Source organism: Nanorana parkeri, unplaced genomic scaffold, assembly GCF_000935625.1.
Source record: "Nanorana parkeri isolate BGI_ZX_2015 unplaced genomic scaffold, ASM93562v1 scaffold1139, whole genome shotgun sequence".
In the NCBI taxonomy this organism is placed as follows: Eukaryota; Metazoa; Chordata; class Amphibia; order Anura; family Dicroglossidae; genus Nanorana; species Nanorana parkeri.
In genome coordinates, this window is record NW_017307407.1 from 196,307 (window position 1) to 220,694 (window position 24,388).

The 24,388-nt window shown below is 41.5% G+C and overlaps 1 protein-coding gene across 1 annotated transcript in view; it reads left to right on the top strand.

Annotated features, from left to right (window-relative positions):
* LOC108796615 (copine-4) overlaps positions 1–24,388 on the top strand; it is a 200,173-nt gene that overhangs the window by 157,491 nt on the left and 18,294 nt on the right. The window contains exons 10-12 of the mRNA XM_018568113.1: positions 11,536–11,669; positions 16,544–16,598; positions 20,028–20,079. Coding sequence (XP_018423615.1) covers positions 11,536–11,669; positions 16,544–16,598; positions 20,028–20,079 — 241 coding nt within the window. The remainder of the gene's footprint in view (positions 1–11,535; positions 11,670–16,543; positions 16,599–20,027; positions 20,080–24,388) is intronic.

The following is a 24,388-nucleotide window of genomic DNA, read 5'->3' on the forward strand; positions in this document are numbered from 1 at the left end:
TATATATATACTGGTCCTAAAGTGGTTAAAACCAAGATCATGGCTGCAGCAGCTGTGCTTCTGGCTCCTAGCGCCCCCGGCTTCCACATACAAGTGGTCGGCACCTGTAGAACCACCTGATCGTTTATATGGTGCTGAAAAGTGTGCCGCCTGCCCCCTCCATCATCACTGCCGTCTATCCCAAGCTCCGCTGTGCCTTGTGTAGGTCTGGGACTGGCACAGCAGGTGTCTGCAGATGCACAGGAGTGAGATCAGCACACTTCAGTGGCTAATCTCCCATCTAGTTACTGAACCCAGAAGTGACAATGATTTTGTCACTTCCAGTTTCATACTGTCATTTCTATAGCTGCTATTGCATCAGCTTCTGTGGGCTCCATAGGTGATATGTGGGGTCTAATAGACCCTTGATCTCTCCATAAAGGGCACCTGTCATTTCGTCTGTGTTATCACATGTATTCTGGCAAGGGACAGGCTTTTCTACTCTGGCTGTGGCGTCTTCATCAGAAAACAAGACAATTAACACAATGGGGGAATTTATCAAAACTGGAGCAGAAAGAATCTGAAGCAGTTGCCCATAGTAACCAATCAGCTTCTGCCTTGTTTGTTCAGTTAAACTTTGAAACTGAAATATAGAAGTTGATTGGTTGGCGTGGGCAACTGCTTCAGATTCTCTCTGCTCCAGTTTTGGTAAATTCCCCTGTTTTGATGTTTTAAACTGAGATATCAGTACGGCTCTAAACATAGGGAGGGGAATTGATCAAAACTGGGGCAGGCAGAATCTGGAGCAGTTGCCCATGGCAAACAATCAGCTTCTATCTTTTATTTTCAAAGCTTAACTATGCACAACTGCCCCATATTTGTTTGCTCCTGTTTTGATAAATCCCCCCCAAGTTATCTTAATCCCAGGAGTAGATGCTGTTCCTGGATAATGCCTGAATGATGGCACTGTCTTTGTGGGAGAAAGTCAGCTAAAGATATTGTCAGGATTAACATTATGATCTTGTTGAGAAGTAATTAATACATTACCTAGCATACATGCTAACATCAAATTACATCTGAGGCTAGGTGTGCTTTAAAGAGTCTACAAAATGGCTTATGGACTAAATCACTGTAATTCAAATAGCTGTGCAGATATTACTATAAATGACTCTGCAGCAAGTTAACCTAATGAATGGAGATATCTGAACAGTCGCTATTTTTGCAGACAGAATTGTGCTATGAAAGCATTAGCTGCTTCTTTGTGGCACATTGCTTCCACAGACAATTTATTTTATATACTTTTTTGTCAAGGAACAGCACAGTTGTATGGTAATAGAAGAAGCAACAGCTGTGTAGAACGGGGCGTTTGATGAGCAAAATAACCGGGGTGATAAGCAAAGGTTTCTGAAGAGCCTGTAAAGACATTCCCGCTAATTTAAAGCATTAATGAGAACTTCTTCACTGTCACGCTGTGTTCTCCAGTTGCTCTATTGTACTCGTACAGTTTGTGGTAATAATAACTAACTATTAAGCACACCAGTAATGTGCCCATTTTGTTTCAGGAGTCTTCCTAAAGCTTTTATGTTAAAAGAATATGATCAATATTAGCGATTTCAGAGACTTTCAAGATCTTAGCCATTAATGGATGTTTTCTTCCTCGGAAAGGGTCTCCAGCTGTGTGCGGTGTGCTATATAGGGACACAGAAAGCTGCTACTTTTTCTTCTTGTTACTTGCAATGCAATACATGAGTTGATTAAAAGACATATTTTGAGCAACTGTAAAACCTGAAAAATAGATTATAAATTGTATTCAAATGAGTAAAGCAATCTGTCTTACATGGGCAATGATAAAGGAAATATAGGATGAATCTGAGGTGTAGAGCTTGCTTGTAATAAGAAAAGAGCTGTAAGTAGGGTTGCCACCTGTCCAGGATTCACCTGGACAGTCCGGGTTTTGAATGCTGTGTGCGGGTTTCATGGCAGCAGAAACCCGGACACAAGATGTTGGACAGACAGGGGCAACCAAAATTAAGATAGGGGATACTGGCCCCCCACTGAAAATAGTCTCAACTGTGATATTTACATATGAATGGGTGGCACCATTTACAAATTAATAAACCACGACTCATTCTCCCAGAAAAATGTCCGCGCATCGCTAGAGTGTTCGGGTTTCTCTTGATAAAAGGTGGCAGCCCTAGCTGTAAGACCTGTGCCAATGGGGTGGATTGCATGAATTTCTCCATAAGACTCATATGATCTGCTGCAGCAGGAGGCGTTCTACAACACAAGGACAGCTGCCACCCGCATCTGTTTTCATGCTTTTTGCATGTAATCGCACATGCTGTGATTGCCTGCAGATGATTGTACTTGGATGCAAATAGTCTGCATGCAGGTACAGTCGTCCACAGGTAATCTCAACATGTGTGATTACATACGAACAGCCTGCAAACAACTGCAGGCAGTGGCAGCTGTCGTTGAATCGTACAGCATCTCCTGCCCACAGCAGATCCCATGAATCTCATGGAGAAATTCATGAGACTTAAGGTGGCCATTCACTGTACAACCATCGCAAGACCGTAGTCTTGCGATGGTTGTAAAGTGATTAAAAAAACGTACGATCTGCCCATCTTGGACAGGCAGATTGCACTCTCGATCATCGCAAGCCCGCCCCCTTGAGGGGCGGGCTTCCATTGACCGCAATGCTGAACGGGCAGGGTGCGCGTGCGCACACCGGCCCGTTCAGCATTTGTCTCCCGAGCACGGTTCAAACCAGCCGAAAATCGTAAGATTCTCGGCTGGTTTTCTAACATGCTCCTTAGAGAAAAGACGAGCAGTGTATGGGCACCTTTATGATGGGCCCCCATTCGTGAGTCTGAATAGGGCCGAAAGTTTTTGTGAGAGGGTACACCCAACATTGTACAATACAAGGCGTGAATAAAAAGTAACGCCTCCACGTCCATTACATTCTTTGACAGGATGGGAGATTTTATTGATTCAAACACAGACATAATTCTCACAATATGCTCTTTAAATACATCTTTTCATTTTCTAAATGGCCACCAGATAACTGCATACATTTTTGCCAATACGCACGTTTTGTGAAGCCATCAGTCTACTTTCAGAACCATGTCCTCTGCAATCTCATATTTTTATTGGATGCTTAGTGATGTCCGCAAAGATTATTTTAAATGTTGAAAACAGATGGAAGTTGCAAAGTCTGGACTGTATGGTGACTGAAGGAGAGTAGGGAGATTCAACCTCTCAATTGCACGTATCGCACCCAAACCTTCCGCTACCCAAGAATAGCAATAATGTGACCACATACTCAATCTCCTGCTGATTGTCCTTAAAGAAGAACTCTAGGCAAATAAAAAAAACTACCTTTGCAGTGGAGGGGTGCAGTGGAGCACTGCGAGGGTTAAGTGCTTGTTTTGTCTAGAGGACTTAAATAAATTAATTTTACTAACCTGTGTTGGTTATGTGTTTAGATGAAGCACTGAGATCTTGAGGAAAGCTGAATTAAGTTTTACTTCTTAGGAGAATGTTACATCAGAATACAGCATTGTGCAGGAAACATATAGTTAGGAAAACTTTCTGTGTATCATAGATAAGCATGCACATAGAAAACTAACATTGCACTACAGCGCCATCTACAGCTCAAAAGACATAAAGGTACATTAGAATATGCTGTTGCATTTCCAACAACCTGATCCCGGCTCCCGCAGCAGTCAGCGCTCACCTCTTTCTCCCTTCTGCTCTGACTCTGGAATGTCTTTCAGCATTCTTACATATAATGCAGGTTAATGGATCTGCATAAGATGTGATGATGTCAGCAGTCCTTGGACCGCCAGAGCCCAGGGGAGAAGAGGCTACGGGGACTGGTTTAGCAGCCTGGAGGAAGCTGGGATCAGGTAGGCAATTTTGCTTTTTTCCAGCCCCCAGAGCAAAATGGGCACTTAACCCTTGCAGTGCTGGGGCAGCCACAATGCAAGGGTAAGTAATTTACTTACTCTGAGTTCTTCTTCAGTCAGTCAATTAACACATTTCCTTTCAAGCTCATCAGATGCTGCCACAGATCACCTAGGCCTGTCACACAATTCACGATGTTCTCTCCTCACCATTTTTGCATCTTTTGGTCCATTGATGCTAAGTGTTCACATCAACACAGTTATCAACATACACAGCTGCACAAGTCAGGGAATTTCAAATAGGGGAACACTTTCTGTCATCAGGAAATCAATCACAGCATGTTGCATAAATCACACCAAGGAGGGTCTAGCATGAAGTTTTTATTTCAAAGATAGTAGCCAAACAACCATTCTTTGTAATGATCTGCTGCCAACTTATAAAGGAGAACATACACAATGTGTCAGTGCTTGTCACATATCAGTGCTGCCATCTGTTAATGAGATAAGAAAGTGGAGGCATTGCTTTCCATTCAACCCTTATATAGAGCAAAATGTGATCTATGTGCAGCCTTTTTTCCTAGGAGACTCATTACACTTTGCGGTGTTACAAGTTTATCTTTCCATTATGAAGTGTTATTATTATTATTATTATACAGGATTTATATAGCGCCAATAGTTTGCACAGCACTTTACAATATAAGGAAGACATTACAATCACAATACAATTCAAGACAAGATGGTAAGGAGGACCCTGCCTGTGACGGCTTACATTATTACAAGCTTTAAGCTGGCTGAGTACTGTATGTATATAACAAGTTCCAAAAAGGAGCGTCTACAGTGGTGAGGAGTCAGTTCTGGAGTGTTAAAGCTGAGCTCCAGCCTAGCCAACAGTCCTGCACAGTTATACATGTTCATCTGCTGCACAGAGATTGCTTACTCTGATTTCACTTCATGAGCTTCTCATCATCAAGAACTTTCCCCCTCAGCCTGTCACTGACCTACCCTTTTCATTCTTTTGGGTTTCAATATTAAAGTCTCAGCATCATATGTTGGTGTTTCCTTCGGTGGTCTGCATACAATGTCAGTATGGCTGGAAATGTCTGCTCCTCCAGACTGATTTCCACCCATCAACTCCTCCCAGGGGGTTTGGGAGTAATGCTGAGGCAGGGTGTTGTGATGTTTTTAGGAAGTTATGTACAGCACCCTTCTTGTCATGGTCTGCCTGCCCTGCAAAGAGAAGCACAGTGACCCAGTGATGACATCACTGGATCTAAAATAAGGTATATCATGAAAATGGAAAGGTTTCATTAAAAAGAAAATGTCACTAGCATGTTGATGAAGGAAGAAAAGAGGAACCAGGGAGGGCAAAATATAAGTAGATTGAGCTTCAGCTTTAACCGTTTCGCTGCCACCAATGTAAGGCTTAAGGCCCCGTTCCCACTGCGCGATATGCAAATCACGCGTTTGCATTGAGCAAGCTTGAATCGCGGCTAAATCCGCTCCAAAAAGGGTCCTGCTGTAGCGACACACGACCCGCGACAGCAGGACCCTTTGCCCCATTGAAATGCATTGGAGCGCGATATCGCACGGTAATTTGCCGCAATGTCGCGGGAATTACCGCGCGATAAATCGCTCAATGTGAACGAGGCTTAAAGAAAAACTATGCGGTGAGTAATTTCCACTCATCCTCATAGTTAGAGCTGACCTTAGACAAGAAGCTGTCACAGGTTGGCTCTATTGATCGGGAAGTAAGCAGAAACATGCACCCATCCGCTCACTACCCGATCGTCTCTCTGTAGAGAGTGGTCTGTCAGTCACCGCTCCCTACAGGAATTCCCCCTCCCCCCCTCCCCTCTCCGATCCTCCAGCGCTGACTGGAGGAATGGACAGGGGAGGGAGTGGGCACAGCTGGTTCTGCCTCTAGATAGGCAAAGCCAGCTGTCACTCATGCAGCTGGGTGGATCCAGACATTGTCGGGATCCGTCCCGGCTGCGGTGCTCTCAGTATATGGTGGGCAATAGTTCGCTATATACTGAGCTTTGGGTCACGGGAGGAGGTTAGTATATGTCCTCCCGTGACCCTAAAGAGCACTATGGGGAAAAACACAATTACCCCATAGTTCTCTTTTAAAATGACTCTAAAGGAGTTAATTCTTAAAAATGCATTCAAGTACCTTAACTATTAACAAAAATTTACTTTATTTGTGTATCACTCGGCTGTAGATCTTCAAATCATCTCTGAATTGGTGCCGACACTGTCCTTTTTTCTGGAGGAGGGCTACTTTTGTTCCCCATGGTCCCTGTGTGTGTTGTAAAGTATCCACCGCTCCAAGCTCGCTTCTGTGATGGACTACAATCTCAATACAAAATAATAAACTAAATATGAATTGTAGCCCCCTTTGTAATAGCAATAAAGTTAAGTAAAAAAGGTTAAGAAGAGTAGAAAAATTCTAGTAAACAAAATTTAAAAACACGGAAAAACATTTAACCCGCCATCACCTCCAATGCACATACTAATGTATACGCACATGTCAGGTGCGCTTACCTACCAAAACAATGATTGCCCCACACACCATTGTGAGCTATAAGGCTGGGATTTTGCCACACCATACCGCACAAAACAGAGATTTGCATTCAAGTCTATGGAAGCTGTTCACACCTTTGCAATTTGTTGTGTGGTAGAAATCGCCTGTCGCGCAAAAATGTGCAGGAGTTATTTTCGGGCGGTTGACGCGCATCTTGGGTCCCATAGACATCCCTATGCATTAAAAATCACGTGACAATCGTGCAGTTTTCAAAGCAAAATTGCACAAACAAGAACGCGTGACAGCCGCACAAAAACAGCTCACCAGCTTAACCACCTAGGTGTGAACCTAGCCTAATATTAGGCCAACATTCACTGTTAAATCTAAATTAATGATCTGTAAAGGGTTTTAAAGTGTCACCTATGGACAATTTTGGGTACCATGGTTTGTTGCCATTTCACAGGCCCAAACAATTTTAAGGCTTGACATGTTTGGCACCTATTTACCCAACGCAACCTCATCTATATATTTCACCAAAACATGGTAATATATCAATTATGTATGCACAAAAAATAACGTTAGTCTATTTTTTACTGAAAATATGAGTTTGATAAACTGTTGCCATAATAAATGTGACATTAAAAAATAACATTCACAACCTGTAACTGACAGTAAATGGTATTGTGCACATGCACACTTCCCACTGTCTCTCATAGCTCTACAATTACAGAGGGTAAGGCCGCTGTCCATGGGTGTACGTTGAGTCTAGGTGCCCCACTAGTGCTTTTAGCTCAGGAGTTCTTTTGCAAGGCACAGAGCTCATGTGCTTTATGTATTGTGATGTTTGTAGTTATGTGACAGGGCTCTTTATTTCCTAGACTTGCTTTGATTCTCGGAAACCACTCACACACTTACTCCAAAGAGCGCCTTTTCCTGTCTTCCTTCATGACCTAAGCTCTCGCTTCTCCCATGGAGCTATTTATCAACAGAAGAGAGATATTATACGCTTTCCTGAAAAGTGCAACTGTAGCCATTTTTTAAATTAGTTTTTGATAGAATAGAAAATGCATAAGAACCCCGTCCCTGTAAAGTGCATCTGTAGACATTTTGGTTTTAGCTTTGGATAAAGTACTTTGGATAAAGTAGGGGATAAAGTAGGGAATGGTTAAAACACCCATCCCTGTGTCCCATTGGAAAGATTTCACTTTACTTCCTGTCCTGGAGACACAAAAATAATTTGTGGTGAAGGTATACATATTGTGACAAAATTGTGTCTGAGAAAAAAATTAACTTGTGCAACAGCGTTATATACACCTTACTGAGACATGAATCTGTCCCAAGTTGGGCTGTTTGTTGCTCGGACGTGAGACACATTTCTAATAAGTGTCTATGAGTCTTAATGAATTCTAGGGATTAACTTCTTTCTCCCCCTGTATTCCATTGCAGAATATGGGGATGTGAGGTCCCAAAGGATCTCTTAAATATGTTGGGTCAGGTCACTTAGTTTGATGAAGGTGAGAAGGCTGAATTTAAATATGAACGTAGGCCATGAAGAATTCTTGTCAAATGGTAATAGTGTGATGGATTGCATAGCAGCCTGGCAGCTGCATCCTCTGCCACCTGCATTCAATATGAACTCTTTCAAGGAAAAACCTTGGCACCGGGCACTGTAGTAGTCTAGTTATGAGGATACAAATGCACAAAGATAATTTTGTGATGTTCTGTGGACTCAAGTGTTTAATCCTTGCAATATTCTTTATAAAGGAAGAAGGTGATAATTTGATAGTTGCTGATACAGAGTCTTTAAAACATAGATTTCAGTGAGGAGTTACATTTATTACCATTACATGCAGTTTAAGGAAATAATACAGCAATTTGTAACCGAGAACCACAATAAAACATTGACTTATAAAAAGACTGTTGCAAAGGTATGTAGACCACCTGAATCTTAGCATAGTGAAAATAATGGTTAATAGTATCCTATTTACAAAACATGAACAGCTATTGTGAATTGCCCCATCCAAGCTACTTTATCTTACTTTTCTCGTCTCTTATTTTAATTTCTTTACCTTTTCTTTGTTTATTTTCATTTGTACTTTTACTTACCATTGTTATCATAGCCAGAGACCACTTATACCACCATATTTATAAGTGGATTTGGAATGTTAGCACACTAATGTAGGATATAGTTATGCTTACACCTGTTATACATTAAGCTGATATGCCCTTTTCTCTGTTGCTCAGTATGAATAACTTGTTAATTAGTCTCTTCATTATATGACATTTTTACTTTGTCATTTCTGTAAATGTAGTAAAAATGTCACATCTACTTTAGGTACCAATATAGACATTAAAAGCTACTTATCCGGTACAATGCAGCATGGTTAGAGAGCGGTAAGCCTGTCTGTGATGTCCTAGCAAACACAGCAGATAACCTTGTCATAGAAAAAATATTATCAGTAAGAAATTATATTTTCATTAAGCATGAGACAGGTTTTTACTGGTATTTTCCACTGTAAAATTCAAGTGGATAACCAATGAAAAACATGCTAGTTTAGTTGAGATGGTGGCACAGTGGTAGTCACATATGCCAGCTAAAGTACTAGTGTAATTCCAGCCAAAACATTTTCTTGTTTAGATTTATATAGAGTTGGGGAGGATTAGATATTCTGTCAAGTTTCTTTTGCTGTCTGTATTTCTGTTGTGTCTCTCCAATCTTCTTGTGCTGGGTCCCAAACATCATTCAAATTTAGCAGAGGTTTAATCCTTACCCTCTCCATAAAAAAAGTGTCTTTATTGTTATCTACCATTGTTGGGTCCATATCGCTGCAAAAGCTACCCAGACAGCAATAAACCTCAAAAAGGTGCTAACAGTTACAAACATGGTTTAAAGCAGGGGTGCCCCTTAGGTAGATCGTGATCTACCAGTAGCTCTCAATGCTGATGCTGGTAGATCACGAAAGGTGTGAATGGCGGCCCCTTTATTCCATTTTGGTATATTTATTTCGCTGTGCACACATGATTACCTATTAGCCTGAGTCTGCTGAGCCAAGCTCCCTGACACCTTTCTGGTGGATACTGGTGGTTGAAGTGCTATGTATTACATCAAAGAATATTAGTTTACACAGCCTGTTGCCCTGCACTGTTTTCAAAATACAGCAAGGTGGGCCAGGAGAGAGAGCAGGGAGAGACAGACAGAGAGAGAAGAGAGACAGCCAGGTTAGAGAGCAAGGAGAGACAGCCAAGAGAGCGAGGAGAGACAGACAGGAGAGAGAGCCAGGGGAGAGAGAGAGGAGAGACAGCCAGGAAATTGAGAGAGGAGAGACAGCCAGGGGAGAGTGCAAGGAGAGACAGTCAAGAGAGTGAAGAGAGAAAGCCAGGAGAGAAAATGAGGAATGACAGCCAGGAGAGAGAGCGAGGAAAGACAGTCAGGAGAGAGAGAAGAGACAGCCAGGAGGATGAGCAAGGAGAGACAGCCAGGAGAGAGAGGAGAGACAGCCAGAAGAGAGAGAGCGAGGAGAGACAGCCAGAAGAGAGAGATTGCAAGGGAGGTTTTTTTTGTTGGTAGATCTCATGTTGCTCGTCATTTGAAAAGTAGATCTTAACACAAAAAATTGTGGGCACCCCTGGTTTAAAGGCTTCATTTTACGCAGCAGCTGCTGCAGTCACTTCTATACTATACAGCAAGTCCCCGCTGTTTCACGGCCAGCATTTGCCAGTGGCAGCAGGGGAAGAGGACAAGGCATATAACTAAGGTATTTGGTTTTAACCTTTTAGGACAGGACTCAAATTTTCAAGTCCTGGCCAGGCCTTAAGAGTTACTAGCAACCAGTTGCCCCACCTAACCCTTACCCTGCCCGGCCTTAACTCCACCCCTAAAAACACCCTCTTAAATAATCTTATGATAATTCTTATCTTATGATAGTTTCCGCTTGTAAAAAGCAGATTAGGGATTCTTGCTGCAGGAAAACGCAAGTTCCTAACACAGGAATCAATAATCACACCTGAAATATACTGTAGGTGTGAATGGGGCCTAATACACACATACACTAAAGGTGCCCATAAACCTGCCGATTATCGTACGATAGTTGTGGGTGATCTCGCGATCGTACGATAATCGGCAGGTGTATTGGCAGCGTGCAACCTCTTCTACTGTAAGGTTGCACGTCTTTCATTTTCCGAGCATACTGGAAAACCTGCCGAAAATGGTACGATTTTTTTGCTGGGTTGGTAGCGTGGTCGGAAGACGAATGCCGCACGGGCCGGTGTGCGCAAGCACACACTGTCCGCTCTGCACTGCAATCATCGAAAGCCCTCCCCTCAGCGGGGAGGGCTTGCGATGATCGCAAGTACGATCTGCCTGTCCAAGATGGGCAGATCGTACGAAATTTTAATGACCTTACATCCATCGCATAACGAAAGTCGTGCAATGGTTGTAAGGTGTATGGGCAGCTTAAAACACAATAATACTTCTCAATGTTACACCACCCCCCGCACAAATATAATAATAAAATTCCCCCCGCACACAAAAAATAATACACTCCCCCCCACGGGTGGGTGGGTGATTAATGAGCAGACCTCATTAATCACCCCCAGATAACCAGGGATCGATCCTCCTCACATACATCCTTTCTTTCGGCCGGAGCTCAGAACTGTCAGAGCTCCAGCCGAAGGAAGCCAGAGCTGACAGGAGCTGCTCTGCGGTCTGCATCCAACATACATGCAGATCGTGGAGCTGCTCCCGCAAGTCAGGTACGCGGTCCGTGGTCTCCGTGTGCCTGACATGTCAGCTGGCTGCGGGCAACATAGTACCGGCTCGTGGGCCGGAGTTGGGCGGCAGACCAGTACTTGGAGACCCAAATTTCAAATCTCAACCTCACTTTATTTTTACTGGCCAAATGCAAGCAGGCGAGTGGAAATTTTGAGCCCTGTTTTAGGACATATGCAATATGTCCTAAGCCCATAAGTGGTTAACTTACTTTTTGAATAAACTGGTCCCAGAATGTATTTGCATGTTTACAATAACAAAAATATAATGCGACAGGTACTGATGATGTTCAGAACTGTAGAGCATGTGCACGCCATATAATTATAGGATAATAATACCTTTTCACTTAATTCTAGGTAGCAATTGACTTCACAGCATCTAATGGAGACCCACGGAACAGCTGCTCTCTGCATTACATCCATCCTTACCAGCCCAATGAGTATCTAAAAGCACTTGTGGCTGTTGGGGAAATTTGCCAAGACTATGACAGGTAACATACTATTTGTGCCATCTCACATCTCAGGGGATGCTATTATATGTCTTTCTGTAATTGTTTACCAGGTCCTGATGACTGCCTTGTCGATTACCTTGTAATTATTTTCAAGAGTCTTGAGACAACAAGATGTTTATCCACATTGGCACTTGCACAGTTAGTCCCCTTGGACTTAAGTGAGCTACGTACAGAAAATGTAATTCAGCCTGCATACTGAATCCTCTATCTCCAGTACAATTACTATCTATTGATGTTGCACAATTAATAGCTATTAACAGTCCCTGCATACAAGGGGTAAACATCTCTCTTGAGAGAGAGGTAGTTTTACTGTTTTGGGTATTATTAACATTTCTGTTTTCTATTATTTTTAAAGAGAACTGTTACAATAAAACATATATGAACAAAAAAAACATTAAGGGATATAGTTAAATTTGGATTTTTTTCTGAATTGTTCCCATGATTATTTTAAAATAATTATTGGTGCTCTTGATAAATAAATGTTCTTCTTAAACTAGGTTTCACTTCAATTTGTGGTTAGTAGTTGTTACTGTATCTACTAATGTTACCCTTCAGTAAAAGCTGCATGTCAAGATGGCCAGTAAAGATATAGCTATAGGCAGCTGAAGCTGAATGCAAATATATGCATGCAAAACCTTTTGTGTAAAAATTGCACCCTCTTGCCCCCCAGACTGCCTATAGGTCTGTTAATTTGATGGGTGGTCTTATTGACCAAAAGGGAGGCATAGGAGTAAAAGGGAGCAGGAATAATTCTGACTTTCATATGAAAAGCTCAGTGGTATAGGAGATGGGAAGGGGTGAAAACGCATATGACATTTAGCCAAAAACTCCAGGTATGCATGAAACGTGAGCTGCCTATATCTCAATATCTACTGATCATTTTGAAATACAGTTTTCACTGAAGGTAATCTCTGTTTATACAGATTTTCATCATATGTGTAGTTTGAACTGTCCAGTCTTGTGGCAGGTATACTTTAGGCATAAAGAGCTGTCAGCTAAAGTATGGTCTCACAGGATCAGTATGCATAGTTGCATGTTCCTAGCAGTAAAAATAAAACATTGTGTGTTGTGCCGGAAAACAATATTATACAGATTAGGGGTTAAGGAAATCTATAGCACAATGTAATTATTGACTAATATATCATGGACCACACCCTAGTACTATATTTAAACTCAGTAATTTCCCAAAAATCATAAGTCTAAGGTAACTCCACTGCCAGGATTCCCATGCTTAGCTCAATCTATAAATGAAGGTTTCAAAAGAATATTGTAACTGAAACACCTGCCTTTACCTTAATCTAAGTGCTTTTGTGCTAGTTCATGATATGTCAGCTGAGTTACACACTATCCCTGCAGACATTCTATCTACACGTCATTAGAAAATACCATCAGTGTGAAATAATCAAGTACTAGACTGCCTTGTATAACCCGCTTTTAACAACATGAATTTATTTCAGGGCTTCTGGATTATTCTAGATTTTTACAAACTGCAACAGAAACTTGTATGCTAGCATATGTTCAAAATTGAGATTTTAAAAATCCCATCACAATCAGACCGCAGAAAAATTGTGATTTGTGCACTATATTTCCTTCCCAATTTTCGTTAACATCTTTATTTTACAAGTATCTTATAACTTTTTAACCAGCACTTACCTACCTTTAAAATAGACTGGCAGAACGGATGGGGAAGGGGGCGGGTACAGCTGGCTCTGCCTCTAGATAGGCAGAGCCAGCTGTCAATCATGCAGCTGGGTGGATCTCGACAGTAATTTCGGGATCCGTCAAAGTATACCGCGAGCTGTAGCTTTGGGTCACGGGAGGACGCTAGTTTGTTTCCTCCGGTGACCCTTAGGAGAACTATGGGGAAAAACACTTACCCAATAGTTCTCCTTTAAACAGCCTTTTAGTTCTAAGCTATTATTTCTAATGACTGGTGCCAATAGTTAACACAAATGTTATACCTTTCTTTAAAAAGGTCTTTATCTGGAAAATACAGAGCTGTAATTCAAAGCAATGCCTACTGCTAATTCAAAAGCTAGCAAGATTATTTTCTTGCATTAAAAGTAGTATAACAGAAAGTCTAATCTTGTTGGTGCCATAAAAAATCATTAGTGTGAAATACGCCAATCCTTAAAGATAGTAAAGAGTTAAGATTATATTACTAATGGGCATGGAAGACTTCCATTATCTGGAAAGACTGACAGGGTTATTCACAAAAGGGTGAAGAGATTGGAGAAGGCAGGAGAAGTGAACAATCTAGGACAAAATAGATGATTTGGAAAAATTCTCCAATTCAGCTCACTTTCCAGTACAGCTATTTTGGCCTAGATTGTTCACTTCTCCTGCCTTCTCCAAACTCGTCACCCTTTTGTGAATAACCCTGTAAATGAACTAAATGTATTTACCAATGAAGGAGTATTTACAAATGAATTAATAGCCAATATTGTAAATTCACTGTAAAGTTGTTTACTTTATAGTCACTGCTAAGGTCGCTGTGAAAATGTGTTCTAAATTGACATTGCATTCAAATAACTACAACTAGGAGCCTTAATATAGACATCTAGAGGGCTACTGAGATTTGCTGTATTATTAATAATTTACAAAAGGCGGAAGGGTCGATATACTAAAGACAAGCTTGTTCATTTTGCAAGGCAATTTGCACTTTACAAGGGAATTTTCCCATAGGTTAGTAAATGGTAAAAATGAATTTCACGAAGAATACCCAATCACGTGCAAGGAAAATGTAAAACAACAAACATATTTTTGCTTCCACATGTTTGGATGATGGAAGTCAGTAAAGCTTCACCTCACTCACTAGGAAAAGGGAAAATTCCCCTGCAAAGTGAACAGCTTATTTGCCTTATTTGCCTTTAGTAAATCAACCCCAGAAGCTCACACACGTCCATAGATAATGTCAGAGAATTCCCAAATCTGGCTCTTTCTGCCGTCTTCAAGTAGCAGCTGATATCTTCAAGTTGAACTCCAGGCAGATTATACACAACAACTCATGCAGGTATGTGTCCATTAAGAAATCATTAGGGGGCCATTCACGCACTGTTCTGCAGTAATGTGCAGCAACACCCATGTGAATTGGTGCACTGTGGTACCATTCATTGTAAATGGCAAGTCTGATGTACTTGTGTTTCAGCACACTGTAAAGCATGGTATCGCAGTGCTGTGTGTTGTGTTTATATGAATGGACGGCCTTAATGCCACACACATTATTGCATAAAATAATCTGCATAAAAATGAATGCGTTAAGCACACCACAACATACCTCCCCAATATGAGGGCACAAGTGTATTTTTATAAGCATCTAGTGTGCCTGGGTTAGACCTGGTATCAGCATATTGCAATCCCCAGTACAGTACAGCTCAGAGTGCGGGAGGAAAATGCAGCACAAGCAGCAAATCAGTTGTCCTACAGTGTTCATTTGTTAACAAGGAGCATGCTGATACTGTAGGTAGAGGGAGCAGAGTGATGGAGAGATAAGCTCGTCAGTCTGCAGCTACAATCACTTCTTAAGGGCAGGGACAAGACCTAGTTGTATCGCTAAACTGCAGTAGAGAAGAGCCAGGTCTCTAGGCTAGCTATGCTTTCAGGCAGATGTAAATCTCAGGGCTGAATAGAAAGAAATGCAAATACTTTGGCAAGCTCTTATAAATCTATTTCTTTGTGTATTTAGCTGGTTGCATGGAATTCAATTGTAATGAAAACTGCCCCGACATTTGTTTGCTCAATGGGTGGATGAGACAAACAGATGGGGAAGAATGAAGATACATGAAAGTTTGCTTTACTGTCTGTACTTCTGTACTATATATTTACTGTATGTGCTATTGTCATGCTTTATGTATGTAACTTTTTTTTCTATTAAGAAAGAAAAATGTCCAGCTGTGTTCTAGGCCATAAATCATAATTTCAAACAGAGAACATCTTTCATTTAATTTCACAACTCTCTGTCATAGACCCTGACCATCTGCCGGAGGATCATATTAAGCAGCCAGCACATGTATTGATTACGCAGAAATATTTCCTTTAGCTTCCAGGAGCAGCAAGGTCATCCTAGAGATTCTCAGTTTCAGTCATATTTTGTTCAAACACTGTCACAAATAAACATCCTTTATCCCGAGTTCCAAGCGTCTTGTCAGTGACCAAAATAAAAGGAACCGGATCCCCCACAGGACATTCATACACAGAGCAAAAGCTGCGGGAAGCATCCATTAAATTAGCTGAAGCAGCAATAGCAGATATTATAATGGCTTCACAAGACCACATAACAAAGCCAACTGACAGCACTTTGACCGTAGGGAAAATCCCTCTGTGTTCTTCAGGTATAAAACACGCAAAAGACATTACACCTGTTTCACTACTCACTGCTGTAAACCAGATTTGGCATAATATGAAAGGCGTCATTTTTAACAGGCATTTTTGTGCTCAGGATATTAATTAAAACCATCCCCTTAATTTGCAGGAAGGTCTTAATACTCATGCATGCAGTTTAATTGTATTATGTTTACTATTGTATTACTATATTATTTTGTGTTTCTCATTTTAGTCCTACATTATCCCTAGCGGTGCTGTTTGCCATCTCTTATCAGATAATCACAGATACAATTGCTAGCATGGATTGTTTAAACTGTCACTAATTATGTCACCAGGCAAAACACAAATTACACTTATAAATATTGCGATTATTAAACATAAAATGATTGGCAGTTATAGCAGGAACCCTACCATGTATGTTTAAAATGTACAACAAGTACCTTTTTTTATTTTATTTTGTTTGTTTAATCCATTCTAAATGTTAACATTTTAATCAATTAATTAATTTTGATGTTTCCCTTATTTCATAGTGACAAAATGTTTCCTGCCTTTGGTTTTGGTGCCAGAATACCTCCAGAGTACAAGGTAAAACATGAAGATTTTTCATAGTTGAACTGTAATTACTGTACACTTGGTTTACAATAAACGTTTTCAAAACAGATCTAAACAATAGCCAATAGGTATAATGCACTCTGTATGACTAGATGATTACTTAAAGTCACACTAAACTCAGAAGTTAAAACTTAAAAATGCATTCAAGTACCTTAACTATTAACAGAAATGTATCTTATTTGTGTATCACTCAGCTATAATCCTCAAATCATCTCTGAAATCTTACTGACACTGTCCTTCCTTCTGGAGGGTGGCTACTTTTGTTCCCCATGGTCCCTGTATGTGTTTTAAAGTAGCCACCACTCCAAGCTCACTCCAGTGATGGACTACAATCTCATTACAAATTAGTAAACTAAATGTGAGATTGTAGTCCATCATGGGAGTGAGCTTGGAGCGGTGGTTACAACACACACAGGGACCATGGGGAACAAAAGTAGCCACCCTCCAGAAGGAAGGACAGTGTCAGCTGAATTCAGAGATGATATGAGAATCTACAGCTGAGTGATACATAAAAAGGATACATTTTTGTTAATAGATAAGGTACTTAAAGGAGAACTATGAGGTGAGTGCTTTTCACTCACCTCATAGTTCTAGCCGACCTGTGACAATGAGACTGTCACAGGTCGGCTCAGTAGATCGGGAGGTGAGAGAACACATACCGGCGTTCGCTCACCTCTCGATCCTGTCACAGCCCTCTGCCGTGACAGGGAAGGGGCTGGATTCCCCCCTCCCTGCTCCGATCCGCCAGTGCTGACTGGTGGATCGGGAGGGGGCGGGTACAGCTGGCTCTGCCTCTAGATAGTCAGAGCCAGCTGTCACTCACGCAGCTGGTCGGATCCAGACATAATTGTCGGGATCCGCTTCAGCTGCAGGGTCTCAGTATACCACGAGCAGTAGCTTGCGGTATACTGAGCTTAGGGTGACGGGAGGACGCTACTTTGTGTCCTCCCGTTACCCTAAGGAGAACTATGGGGAAAAGTCTTAACCCCATAGATCTCCTTTAAATTTATTTTTAAGATTTAACTTCTGAGTTTAGTGTCACTTTAAGGATACAGCTGTGCCCTCTTGCCTTGAAAATCTAGACACCAGGATTTCAGTGTCTGGAAACAAATACATATTTACTTGGGCACACAAATGTATCTATGCCTCAGGTCCACTTTTGTGTTAATGCAGCCCTCCCAGGCACAATTATATACAGTATAATATAATGGGCAATGGTTAGGAGAGAAACACTCGCAATGAACTCTAAAGTCTCAATTGTAATTTACTGCATGTAGCGTGTCATTTTTACTGTTCATATTTTGCTGTGTGAGTATTCTATGCAGTAACTGAGGCTGAATTCACACCTTTTACATTTTTTCTTAATGCATTTTCCACTGAAGTCAATGGAAATGCATGAAAATGTATCTCACCACATGCATTAAGTTGGGCCTCAATGATTGTCATGTGAAACAAATGGCAAACACACTCATTGATTCATGACTAGCTTAAAGTAAGGTGCACATAGAAGCAGGGGTGTAACTAGAAATCAAAGGGCCCCATAGCAAAATTCTGTAAAACATCCCCCACCCCACCCCCAAAAAAGAAAGGAGGATGAGCCCTTCACACACCCCGGACACCCCTGCCTGGAAGTCCGATGAAGTTACGAGTCCGGTCAGCCTCGGCTCCTCCTCCACCACTGCCACCGAGCCCCTCCTCCTCCACCGCCGGGCCCCGGCCTCCTCCACTGCAGCTGCTGGCTGTCACTGACTCAGCAGCGGCTATGAGGAGGAATGCTGTCAGTGATCTGGACAGCGGCGTGTTCCTCCTCACAGCTGGCAGTGACAGTCCTGCAGACTGCGCTGCCATAGCGACCCGGGCAGCCTGCAGTGCATCAAGGGGACCCCTTTGTTCCTGGTCCCCCTGCACCCTGGGCCCCATAGCGGCCACCTGGGTCACTATGGCGATAGTTCCGCCACTGCATGAAAGGGCTTTACATACAAAAGCAAAGTATAAAAGCAAAAATCTCCCAGCACACTTACCAGCCAGCCTGCAAGAAACGATTTAACACTGTCCAACTATTAGGGTTAAACACAGAGGTTGTAATTGTACAATTGTGAAAAATATGTGGAAGCCACACTGTCTGGTCAAGACCCCTCTGTGCCTTTAAGGAGGAATGGGCTGCCTCCTGGCAAAGTTGCAGCCAATTCATCCTTTGCTATATATGCTCCAAGATGGAGGCTCTCATAGATTAGAGTTAGGGTAACGCTACACAGAGGGGCCCTGATGAGGCAGTTTGGCTTCCACATATTTTGCAAAAGTTGTGCAACTAAAACCTCTGTTTTTAACCCTAAGGGCCCATTCACACCAGATGCAGTGCTTTTCGGCCTGATTCTAGCCAGAACGCACTGCCTTGCATTGCTGCCGGCTCACTTTTTTGTGGGGCAGGAGGGGGCGTGGAGGGCCATTGAAGTTAATTAAACTGTAGCCACACCCTGCGACCGCAATGCGATCGGCCGCACGGGATCGCAAGGCAGATTATGGCTGCGGTCCGGTGCAAACAAAATTAGTGTTGCAGCATTTTGATTGGACCAGACCGCAGGCATAATGTGCCTTGCGATCCAGTGCAGCCGATCGCATTGCGGCCACAGGGCGTGGCTACGGTGTCATTCACTTCAATGGCAAGCCCCCTCCTGCCCCACAAAAAAGTGAGCTGGCCGCAATGCGAGGCAATGCGTTCTGGCTAGAATCGGGCCCGAATGCACTGCATCTGGTGTGAAGGGGCCCTAAGGATCCATTCACACCATCTGCGATGGAGCTGCGCTAGCCGTTGTTTCCAGCACAGCTCTAACGCAAGACAAGGCAGTTTGCCTTAACACAGACGTACTCAGTTCACACCATGGCGCGGTAGAATCACCTCACACCCCGATGTGCCCATAGAACTGAATGAAAAGTCACTTGTCATTACAATAAAGTTCTAAAAAAAAAAAAAGTACACAGTGCAATGCGAAGCGCTTCCGCACTGTGCCAGGGTACCGCACACTGTAGCACAGTGTCTGGTGTAAATGGGTCCTAATAGTTAGACAGTGTTATTAGTTTTTTTTGCAGGCTTGCTGGTAAGTGGTCAATGAGCATCATGTTACATTGATGAATCATGGTACGGGTACATGTATCATGATATGCATCAACACACGATAATCCGCATTAAGATGTGTGTTGACTTAAATACAAAGTTTGTTGCAACAAATGCATTTTAACATTTTGATGGATTTCCATTGATTCAAAGGAAAACGCATAGGGGGAAACGCATAGGTGTAGATCTAGCAGTTTATTTAGTTAATTACTGATTCATTATTGTTTACAAAATAATGGCTACGCAATGTAATGGCTGTTGTATGTTTTCTTTTGTTTCTCTTTTTGAAGGTTTCACATGACTTTGCAATAAACTTTAATGAAGACAACCCAGAATGTGCAGGTAAAATTTGAGCATATGTCAAGGCAAAATGAAACAAGAGAAAACCATAATGGGTAGAATTAATACAAAGTGTTTTTTTTGGCTCAACTTTTAGTCAACTGGTATGCAGCCAATTAACTTTTACTTTTTCGTTTTCTAAGCTGTGAAAAATGAAAGCTGACTGGTAGGTTGCTATGGGCAACCACACCAGTAAAGATAGAACTTGTCTCAGACACCTTTTATTAAATCCCCCCAATGTGTAAATCTCTGAAATACATGTACATTTCCCCATGTTTTATCCCTTTAAACACGCTGCAAGTACAGAAAAATAACAGTTGATGTGCCAGATATATTGTGTGCTCCTACCTTCATCTTTGACATGACAACACAGCTCTCCTTATCTCCTAGATATGTGCCATTCGTTTCGTTCCGAAACAAAATTTTGGAAATTCAGAGATTCAGATGTATCCGAATTTCCGAATTGCAAGTATAACGAATGCAAATAAATCCGAATTTCCGATTCGTTTTTTTTTTTTACGAACTTTCGTTTTTGGACGAAATTTCATTGCAGCAAAGTGACATTTGAGAATAAAAAAACGTTTTTTCCCTCTTAAATGTCACTTTGCTGCAATGAACGAACGAAACGAATTAGAAACTAATTTTCGTACGGATTTCCGCTAACGAATTTCGTCGGAATCCGAATTCCGAAACGAATTGACTTTCGGACCCGAATTCCGAAAAACGAAATAAAGCAAAATCCGAATCAAAACGAAAGTAAACAAATTTTTTGCTGGTGCACATGTCTATTATCTCCTCCCCTCCTCATCTCTATAATCCCTTCTTGTGCATAGGCAGAGCACAGGAAATTATCAGTTCACAAGATTTCTGGAAACATTTACAGGTATTGTTTGCACTTCTCGAACAGATATAACAAAATACTTTAATATTACATTATATTATATTAAGCAGACCAAAAGGGAGTGAATAAAAGAAGTTCATTGTTAGGAATTACGTACTCTTTAATGCATTCAACTCTAGATAGGGCAAATATCTGGAAATCAGATATTTTCCAGCTCAAATTAAATTTCTCATTAACTGAAGGGATACTTAAGTAAAGGTCACTCTCAAATACAAACCATGTGTCAAAATAATCACTGGATCCAGAAATATAAGCATCTGAAATTTCATTTAAATTTAGATTTTGCTTTTAAAAGGTCCATCTTCAACATGGCCCCTCCCACCTTCTGAGCTTCCTTTTTGGTCCTTAGACGTGCTGAGCAGATTCATTGCCCAATAGGGAGAGTGGAAAAATTATGTTTCCTGGAAAAACACCAGATTTGCACATATGGACTTCTGCTGCTTTTGAGTTATTTAATATCTAGTGAAAGTATACTGGTTTTATACACTGAGTGGCCAGATTATTATGACCACCATGACGTTTGTAGGCAAATGAGCTATAATTAGCTATAATTTCGCGCTGAAGTTGCTAGAGGGCCAGACCAATATAAATAGGGAGGCAGGTTGTTTACCACGACAGTAGAAGTAATTTTTCTGAAGATATGGGTAAACAACGCGATTTACCAGCCTTTGAACGTGGGATGATTGTTGGCGCTCGGAGCCATAGAGCGAGTATCAGCAAAACAGCAGAATTCGTTAAATGTTCAAGAGCAGCTGTTGTTAAAGTGTTTAAAGACTGGACTGTCAGCCGAAAATCTGGGTCTGAACGTGCGAATTGTGGCCGTCAGCGACTAGTCAATGTTAGGGCAGAACGGAGAGTGGCAAGGCTGGTACAAGACAACAGAAGGGCAACTGTGCAGTGTCCGATTCCTCGCATCACCTTTTAACATCTCGTGGAGTCACGAGGCAGCCCAACGATGTCATCTCGTGGAGTCATCTCGTGGGCCAACAAAGTACTGATGGGGTGGTCAAAATAATCTGGCCACTCAGTGTATAGCCCCAACAGTTAGCATAGTGCTTTACAACATAAGGGCAAACAATACAATTACAACACAATACCATACAAAATGATTAGAAGGACCCTGCTCATGAGAATTTACACTCTATAAGGAAGGCAAATGATACAAAATGTAATAACTGTGAGGGATGAGCTGATTGAAGGAGTAGATGTACACTTTTTAAGAGGAGGCGGGATATGCTTTTTAGGGATCACCAAAAGGTAGACAGATTGGGAGATAGCCAGATAGGTTGTGGTAGGGAGTTCCAGTGGATAGGGGAGACTCTAGAGAAGTCCTGTAAGCGGACATGGGAGGAGGTGATAAGAGAGCTAGGCAATAGGAGGTCTTGGGAGGAGCGGAGAGGACAGTTAGGGTGATATCTTGAGATGAGATTGGGGATGTAGACGCGGGCAGAGTTGTGGATGGCATTGTATGTTGTTGTTAGTATTTTAAATTTTATGTGTTGCACTATTTGAAGCCAGTGGAGGGATTGGCAGAGAGGGGTGGCGCCCACTGAATGTTTCGGTGGGTGGATGAGTCTGGCAGCAGCATTCACGATAGACTGAAGGGAGAATTGCCTGTGTATAAGTAGCCCAACAAGAAGGGAATTGCAGTAATCGAGGTGAGAGAGATGACGAGAGAGTGAATTAGTACCTTTTGTGGTGTCATTTGTTAAGGGACTATGTTGGAAATGTGACAGAGATAAGAAAATTATAAATAAAAATAATTACTTTTCTTGCACAGAAAAAATGAAAATACTTTTCTTGCACAGAAAAAGAAAAAAACAGCTTTTCCAAATACAAGGACTACATCTCAGTGAAACATTTGAAGCTGAAATCCAGGTTAACAAATAGTGTCTAAATACAAGAGCCATGTGTCTCCTGAATCTTGGTGTCCTTTGTGTATTTCTTCCAAATCTGTGCAGTAATCCAGCATGAATCTCTTCCTGCAATGCAGGATGACTGGTCTTGTTTCTGCCCCCCCCCCCCTGTAGTTTTCAATAGGCAGCCTGTAGGGAGAGGACCTGCTGGATCCCTCCCACAGCTCAGTTCTCTGCTCAGGCTATGTGTTTCACTTCATTGATGTCACTGCTGCAAAGATCAGGTAATATCTGGGTTGTAAGTACATTTGGAGCACACAAAGTGGGTTTATATCTTTTATGACTTTTTATTAGTAAAGTCAGTTTTTTGTGCCCAGAGTTCAGCTTTAATATCCCAATCATACTGTCAACTTTCAGGGCAAACACTCTTAAAACAGTTTGAAAACAACTTTTGTACCACCTTGGTTTGTTACGTTGTCACAAGATAAATTATTATTGCATTTTTTTTGTTTCAGGTACTAAATTGCAAAGTTTATTGCCCTCTCAATTTTAATTAGATATTGATTAGTTTATGCTTCCTCCAATACCACATGGCAGCTGTAAGAATGATTCCACTGAGCAGATTGCAGAATCAATCTTGGAATTTTTCTGACGTAAATGCAATCTTATCAGCCTTGTTCAGGAGAGATGAGCAAATGCTCACTGGTTCACAAAGAAGGACAATGGTTCTTTTTCCTATGTGTAGGTTGTTTAGAGCTGGTCCACGAACTGAAGCACTGTGTCTAAAACAGGTTTTGCAAAATACTGATCAACATAATGGAAAACTGTATTATTGGCATCACATCATTGTTTTCACCACATTTAACCTGGCACCTGATTGGGCGGCTCTACAGCCTCCCAGATGATTTCTACAAAATGGCTGGGAGGCTGCTGAACAAAGCAGAAACAAGCTCATGACTCCTGTTGCAACTCTGAGTTTATTTTAACCTTTTCATTCCATGGGACTAGAGGTGCACTGAAATGGAAATTTTTAAACCGAAACGAAACCAAAATAATAAAAAAAATTCAGGCCGAAACCGAAAAAAAATTTTAATTTAATTTTTTCAAATATTTTATTTTTATTTATTTTTTATAAACTTTTACATTTTTTTATATTTATTTTTATCTTCATCTTACTACCTTAGGGTTAGGGTTTTCTATACCTCTGTCTAGCAAAGCTGACACTTGACACTATGGGGTCTATTCACTAAGCTGCCGTAGGTAGCCGAGTGAATGGCCGAAATCAGCCCAACTGTTTTCTATTGGCCGGAGGTTCTGCTGCCGTCAAAAAAAAGAAAGAAAAAATGGAGCCGTGTCAGAATAAAAATGTTTTTTTACAAAATTTGGCCATAGGAATGCATTGCTAGATTCCTATTGGCTTTTTCAATTTGCAATAGCCAATAGCAAACTACCTATTGTACCCGCCCTCTGCTGCTGTCAATCAGTAGTGGTGGACCTGATGGAGAACTGCAGCAGAGGTGCTGGTAACCAGGGGCGCTGATCTCTCTGCAAGTGG